This window comes from Phaenicophaeus curvirostris, chromosome Z (genome assembly GCF_032191515.1).
Source record: "Phaenicophaeus curvirostris isolate KB17595 chromosome Z, BPBGC_Pcur_1.0, whole genome shotgun sequence".
Taxonomy (NCBI): domain Eukaryota; kingdom Metazoa; phylum Chordata; class Aves; order Cuculiformes; family Cuculidae; genus Phaenicophaeus; species Phaenicophaeus curvirostris.
The window spans coordinates 22,915,617-22,923,468 of NC_091431.1; the positions used below are offsets into that span (position 1 = coordinate 22,915,617).

Sequence of the window (7,852 nt, forward strand, 5' to 3'; positions counted from 1 at the left end):
TTGTCTTTTAAAAATCTTTAATGAATTCCGTTGCTGTTTGTTAGTGTCCTAGTGTATGAAGTTAGCTTCTCGTTCTGAAGCATTATTCTAGGCTATGTTTTAGATATAATGGGAAGTGTTGAATATACCTGCTTTGAGTTTTCAGGCTCACCTAAACTGGTGGTTTAGTGAGCAGTCTAAGTCCTATTTCTTCTTGTATCCATAGCAGAAAAACAAGACATTGTTTGTTCTTTTCTTCTCACTATCCTTTGCTGCTCTTGGCCATGTGGCTTCCTCCACCCTTGTGGTGGTTTTTTGGTGCTTTCTGTAAGCCCCTTAATGCATTAGTATCATAACATGGATCTTTTTCAGGGATTTTCTGTGTTTTTTTCTTACCAGTTTAAGTCAAAACTTTGCCTTAAAGGATCTTTAAAGTACTGCACCTGGCAAAAGCGAAGTAGTAGCAGAAGAATTATACTGGAGGGGTCTCTGGGCTTCCCTTTTGTGTTGGAAAGAACATATTAAAATGACTCAAATGACTGTGTGTCTGCAAAATTATATTCGCACGGTAGTCTGCAGTTCTTGACTAAGATAGCAAAAATAAAAGAGATTAGGTCTCTCCTAAGTCACATAATTCCTAATATTTTTGTTCTTCTAATATGTTATGTTTGTTTTCAGGCCACGGGACAACCTTATGAGCAGTATGCCAAAATGATCTTCATGGAACTGAACGATGCATGGTCAGAGTTTGAAAACCAGGGATCAAAGTCCCTTTTCTAAAAATTCACCTTTTACAGAACACTTCCAAAAAAGGAGCTGAGCGTTGTTGTGACTTTATGGCACCTGCAGTTTGTGAAGCGCTTGTCTGTGATTTCAGCACAGTTCCCAGTCATGCACTTAAACGTGCATTACATACATGCATTAAGTAAACATCTGCTCAATACTTGAAGAAATCACAGTCTGGGGGTGTATTTTGTAAAAAGTAGAATTTTAATGAAGGTCCATGATTTTGGGGATACTAGTATTTAATTATAAATCATTCCAATTTCCTTGACCTTTGCTTTATGTGCACCTACCCCAATTTGTCTGTTACTTTCAGTACTTATGTGATTCGGTTTTGATGTTGGTGCCTGTTGCCTTATTCAGTGTGCTTTAGTTATTGGCAGTGAATTTGCTTGGCTTTTCTCAAACCTGAAGGTGTATATTTTCATCTGTATTTTAGGTAATCAATCTGATAATCGTTCTGTAAATAATGTTTTCTGATAATAACTGCGTTCCTTACAATAAATTAACAGTTGTTTAGCCATAAAGGCCCCACATGTGGGAAAGTCAGTCAGGGTTGTTCTTGATTTTTAGGTTTCTTTTACATATCATGAATCTAGAAACAAATCTTGACTTGAAGGTCTGCATGTTCCTGCTGTTTTATTATTTATTATGGACCTTTGGAAGACAGTACTCCAAACAGTGCTTATTTTCCTGGTTCTTTAAATGGTGTCATTGCTTCTGATTTCAGTGGAACTTTCCTTCCATTGGACTTCAGATAGTCTGATAGAAATAAAGTTGTTCTGAAGCTTAAAGTGTAAGCACAAAACATTCTACTCTGTTTTGATTTGTCTGAGTAAAAATTACATTACCCATTATCATCTGGAGAGCATTTGAAGTAGTTTAACACATTTTTCTTCATGTCTGAACCTCTGTATTTTTGTTACACGCTGGAGTTGTGTATGTGAAAACATGGAGTGTATTGGTAGAATGTTGTACTTATGCTCACCTACCTCCCATGTACTGGTTAGTGCAAGATGAGTAGAGACACAACTTGATAACAAAACTTGCCGTGTTTTCTCATCCCTATTCAGAAGGAAGTTTTTCACTAATGTTGGGGTGAATGGGTGCAAATGACTAGTAGTACTGTGTAGTAAAAAAGTGCAGTTTTGGTATCAAGCTTGAAAATGTTGAAAATTGATATTGTGATATTAAAGCTTTGACAGCAGTTTCTTGAAACAGTACAGTTGGGTAGTTGAGGAGATATTTTAATAATCTTGCCACTTTATACATTGTACATGCTTAACTGAAAAGGGATCTGTACTATTATCAGAGGTAACTGTTCACCTAAACAGAAAACATGAGATTTTAAGACCACCTGCTAGTTGGATGAGGTTTTTCACTGCCATACCAGTCTGGGAGCTGATGAGTTAGACTTGTGAACACAGATTGGAATTTATAGTCTGTAAGCCCACATCTAACACGGTTATACTGATAAAAGGTTTTGTGTGTGTATTTTCCCATATATTCCATGATTGGGTTTTTTTTAAGATGGAAGCCAGTATCAGTTATGGATCAGGAAGGTTATGTGTTACTCATAGTTGCAGTTGTATTTCCATTACTGCTTTGGAGCAGTCTTACATCTCAGTGGATTTCTTCATAAGAACAGGTAACTTGCTGCATGACTTAGAGTAAGAGAAAATCTTTTTTCCTTGGGACACTTTGTTAGTTCTTCATATGCATTGTCTGAACTGTGGTAATTAAAGGCTTCTGCTGGTAGGATAGGTTTGTTAGAGAGCTGCATGGCTTTTTACAGTTCTAAGGCAAATGTTATCTAATAATTGGTTTAAAAAGACATACACAGGTACATGATGACTGACTGCACTCCTACATATAGCTGAGAGGTAAAGCATTTCTGACTGAGCTGCTTTTAATAAGGGCTACTTGAAAAAAACCATTAAGTTGCGCATACAGGCAACTTAATTTGGAGAAAGGTATTTTTAATTGCTCTCTTCTTGAAATACATGTATTAAAAAACCCCAGAAAATTTGGAGAAAAATATCTTTCTCTGCTTTGCATTTTTGGTAGCATTTTCTCAATAATGTCTACATTTCTCATTTTATTTCTCCACTCTTTTTGCAAAATTAACAACAGAGAAGAACCTTAGTGTGATTTTAAGTGAGCAGGGAAACATGAGTCCAAGTGTTTGGAACCGAAGAGTTCTTCAAATTGATTCCCCATTTTAAAATTATGGATATCATGAATTTTGGCTGTGGATTTTTCCAAGAGCTATTTGATAATTAATGAGATTTCAGTCAGACTGACAGGACCCTTCAACTTATTTTATGGCTTAATTGACCTTGCTGAATCTTCTATCCTGCTTATTTCTATGTAGTTGAATTTTGGTTCTAAGAACCTGGGAGAGGCTTAGTTTGGTAAACTCAGATCTTGGCAATGAAATAATTTTGCAGGGGTTTTTTTTGTGTAACTGTCTTATTTAGCTGTGTTGCTTACAAGAATGTATGTAAAGTTGGATTTCACTGAGGCTCTGGAAGCAAACTTCAAAAATTCAAGTGATGAACGTGAACAGAGTAAACAAGTTTTGTTTTCTTTAGAAGGTAAAGCAGCATGAGGACCACTAAAGATGTTTCGTAGTGTAAAGCTTATATAATTTTTTTAATTACAGTAGTCTGGGAAGATGGAAGTTAAAATAAATTTTATAGACACATGCATTGAGGCATAATGGTGTGCTTTTGAAGGAGAGGATCATTTGGAAGAAGTCCAGGGGTACTCTTTGAGTTCATCTTAAAACAGTAATAAAAAACGGTAAAGAAAAAAGGGGAACGAGGGCTTTCAACCTTTCCCACACTCTGTACTTCACTGTTAATTGGCTAGTTGCTGTATGGGATAGAACTGCACTCAAACTGTTACACGCACGTGGCGTTGCAGCTGTATACCTAATGTCCACATACTGAAAAACTTAGAATAAGACTACAAAAAAATTGGCTCAGCTGAGGCTTGATTAGATACTGTGAATTTTCTCTAGGCTTGAAATGTCTGTTTTCCATTCATTTTGCATGTTAAATTTGAGATGTTGAAGTGAAATCACATCCTGAAAGCTAGACCTTTTATCTGCTGCTTCTGACAGCAAAGCTTGAGGTTGAGGTAACTGAATGTTGCCAGCAGATTGTTGTTGTGTCCACCAGAGTTCACACTTGACACTTGAAGTTTGATTGTGAAGCAGGTATTTGACTTTTGCAGCAAATCATGGTGCCTTTTGGCCTAAGTTTGTAGTTATTTGTCAGTTAGTGACAGCTGACTTCTTTGCAGCCTGCCAGGATTCCCGTCTTAAAAGGGGGTAGCTTGACATGGCTGTTGCAAGAGCAATGAAAAACAATGCAATATAGATTCAGGGAAGAGTAGAGAAGAAAACTTCCAGACTCTAACCTACATACCAAATGTTGTTTGCTGATTCTCTCTTCATTGATCTATTTGTACCTACCTCTGCTAAACCCAGGTCTAGTCTATTAGGAAGAGCCTGGTGTGTAGCCTGCTTTTCCAGCCCTTTCAGAAGTGCTACTGACTGGCTACAGTGCTCGGATTTTCTTCTTTTTTTTTTCTTCTTGGCAGAAGTTGCTATGAAGCAGGGCTTATAAAGTGATAGGGCAGACTTCCACTAGCTATTTCTTGATTAAGTTGATTAACTCCCATTGCTGTTTGATCTGGAGAGTCAAACAATGTAACTTTTAAAACAGAAAGCTGTGAAGAAGTATTGGTGTGAGGAATGTGTGTGGCTAGAACCTGCCAAGCGGAGGGAAATGTGTTTTGACCATGTCGGAGGAAAACAGTTGGTGTCTTCAACCTTGGGCATCTGTGGTGTTCTGTAGTGCTGCCAGATTTCCATGAAAATAACTGCAGGGAAGAGAAAGAGAATGAGCAGTTAAGCACTTACACTCATATTAAGTCATGGGATTATGCTCTATTTTATTTGAGAGTAGTGATTCCCAGATATCAAGCTTGAGTGGAAAAGTTCTTCTGCATTGTTACTTGGATAAAATTAATATAGTTTCCTAATCAATTATAGCTTCCTTCAACAAGTACAGAATGGAAAAACTACAACAGTGACCAAGTAAGTTTGCTTGCACCAGTGGCAGTGTCTTTGGCATTGCACCCATGAGGGTGACTCATGAAAAAATGCCTTTTTACCTCCATTTTCTTGCTAATTGTAGAAAGTCCCTCCAATATTCTGCCCAGCACAGAGTAACAGTTCGTTCCTGAATGCAGGCTAAGTCTCAAAGTTGCATGCACAGGATTAATACTTTGCACCAAGAAAGCAGAGTTAGAGTGTAACCGAAATCTTGGCTGCCCTTGGGACTGCTGGGCTGCATGCACCATTCCACAACCAAAAGCGAGAATGCAGTTTCCCCATCGCTGGTAGTATATTTGCATAGTCATTGGCCATTGCATTATCTGCTGCTTGTAGGAATATTTCAGCGGTTGCATAAGTGTGGAAGCCTTGTTGCTCCTTAGCCCTTTCCTTAATTGCCTAACAATTGCAATGTAATGAGTGCTTTGTAAATAAGTTCAAATTGGTCTTTTGTAGTTGCCTGTGCTTTGAGTCAGTTGACAGGTGATTGACCGGCAAAAGCTGCAGAGGGAATGTAGCGTAGAAGGAATGTTCTTACTCCTGGAGTCTGCTTCTGCTGCAGAGTAGCTCTATCTGGATGCCCAGTGACAGCTGACCTGTGGTTCTGGTTTTGATGACTGTCTCACAGTGCTTGTTTGCTCTCTGTTTGGGTGAGCTTATTGTGGACTGCGGTTTAGAATACATTAAGCTTCTGATATATGCTCAAAAAATACAGATTCAGCCATTTTTATGAAGCATACATGTTGTCATAGAAGCTTTTATTACCAAAAGAAAATTAAGAGGCATTGCCTTCCAAAACTCTTCAGTGGTATGTACTGTATATTTACAATGTAGACTTCTAGAAGTGATTGTCGTCTCTGATAAGGATTAATTTGTTTTGAGGTCCTTATTGTGTTTACCTGTTGTTGCAATTGTACTTTCTATACTTAAGATTTTTCTGGTTTGGAGTTTGTGGAAGGACAAAACAGAGTTTCAAGTCTTACTTTTTGCCATCTTTCAGGAAATGCAATGTACTGAGTAGTGTTACTACTAGTGAAATGGAGATTATATCTGTATGTATACAAAGGGGATATAGTAAAATTAAACCTTGTTTTAAAGTAGATTTCATGTTTTGCACAATGTCCTTGAACAGAATATTTGCTTTGAAATGTATTACAGCTTAACCATTAATCAATTAAAACAAACAAAATTGACTTTGCATATTTGTTTCTTTAGCAAGAAAGAAATTACTTGAATACCCAAAGCATCTCCACTGCCTGTTTCAGAACAATACCAAACTGTTACATATGGTTCTCATTAGTATGTTGAGGTTGACTGAACCACTTAGAAACCAAGTGTCTCTTCAGGAGTGACTCTCTCTTCCTGATGGAAAGAAGTCCCTGTAGTGTGCTCTGTGGCTTGATAGCTGAATTTCTTAACCTGCTATCTGTATTGCGCTTCTTACACAGGACCTGGTGCAATGCGATGCCATCTTACCCACCCAGGGAGGGTCCTGGATGGATGCATGGTAGTAACCAAAGGAAAGAAGGAACAAGTAGACAAGACCGAGGCAGGAGGAGGAGCAACCTGTAGGGAGAGTGGGAAGTAACGGTGCTTAAGGACTGCAGGTCTGGGGAATTTGAAGGGGAATGCTAGAGGAGGGGGAATTACTGCTGGGACAGTACTAACAGGGTGCCCAGAAGCGTGTTTTGGCTTCATGCTCTCAAACAAGAATGAGGGAAGCAGGATCTTTTATAGTTGAGAACAAGTTACTTTGTGACATTGAGAACATTCCTTTAAAAAATAAAAGAAAAACCAATGTTGGATTACCACAGGGAAGTGCCCAAGGAGAAGGGTGGAGAACAGGAAGGGTGTGGAGAATGACCGGAGGAGGATAGGCGGGTAAGTGTGGGGCAGGATAAAAGAAGCTTTACCAAGCTGAGGAATGAGCAAAGCAAAATTCTGTTTGGCTTTTCCCTTTGGTAATGATTTTCATATTTTGCCTGCTACTTTTGAGCAGTCTGGGTTTATAAGAATGTAAGAGTAAGATAGGTCTTCTAGCGTTTTCTCAGCAAATAATCTTTCTCCCTGTGTCCCATGCAGAATATGCTGCTATTTTTGCTGTTAATCTGTTTACTCTTAATGTGCAAAGCTGCTGAAAAATGTATTCATAACTACTTCCAGTCCTTTACTGCTGCAGCAAAGAAGGATTATGTTAGCAAGTTGCATCTTTCTTTGCCGTGTACAAAGCCTCTGGCTACTCTGACATTTAACTAGAAGGACTGGGTTGTGAGTGCAATCCACAGCCGATGGAAATCCTACAGTGTCAAGCTGGCAGATGTCAGTAACTACACCAGGCAGGCAGAATGTGTTACAGAGAAATAGCATGGCCCTAACTTCAGTAGCAAGCAGAGCAAACAAAATGGCAAGAGCAAAGGAGGGAGTAAAACAAAGGCAGAGGAAACACTCTCCAGAACACTGCATTGTGGTGTGCAGGGCAGCCTGTAGCAATCTGCCAAAGCCTTCCAAGCCTGTACTGTAGACACCTGAGCTGTGTGCTGGAGCGCCGTGGAGGATATGATTTGCCCTGTGTCAACACTGCCTCTGTGAGGGTGAGAGGAGGACTTCCAGCTTATTTTTATCCTTTACAGCAGAACTAAGCAAAAAAGTACTGAAGAGGGGAAAACGAAGCATATAGGGAAGATTTGAACTGGAAGGAACTCTTTCAGTACAAGCTGTGTAAGGGATTCCTCATCTTACCTAATCTGTAAGATAGTGCTGGCTTTTCTCCTGAGGTGGTTTCTGCTCCTTAATCTATGGTCTGGGCACACACCAAATAAAGGCTGTGAATTTCTCTGATGTGTAATGCTGCTCACAGGCCCAAGAATTAAATATCTGTTAAATCATGTTAAATATCTGAATTCAGCTGCTCAATTAAGTTCTACTCTGGCAAGTTTCCTGTCTGAAGAAAGATGTCAGCAGCTT

The 7,852-nt window shown here is 39.0% G+C and overlaps 1 protein-coding gene across 1 annotated transcript in view; it reads left to right on the plus strand.

Annotated features, from left to right (window-relative positions):
* GAK (cyclin G associated kinase) overlaps positions 1–6,081 on the plus strand; it is a 73,691-nt gene extending 67,610 nt beyond the window's left edge. The window contains exon 28 of the mRNA XM_069880664.1: positions 658–6,081. Coding sequence (XP_069736765.1) covers positions 658–759 — 102 coding nt within the window. The 3' untranslated portion in view covers positions 760–6,081. The remainder of the gene's footprint in view (positions 1–657) is intronic.
* Positions 6,082–7,852: the final 1,771 nt, after the last annotated feature.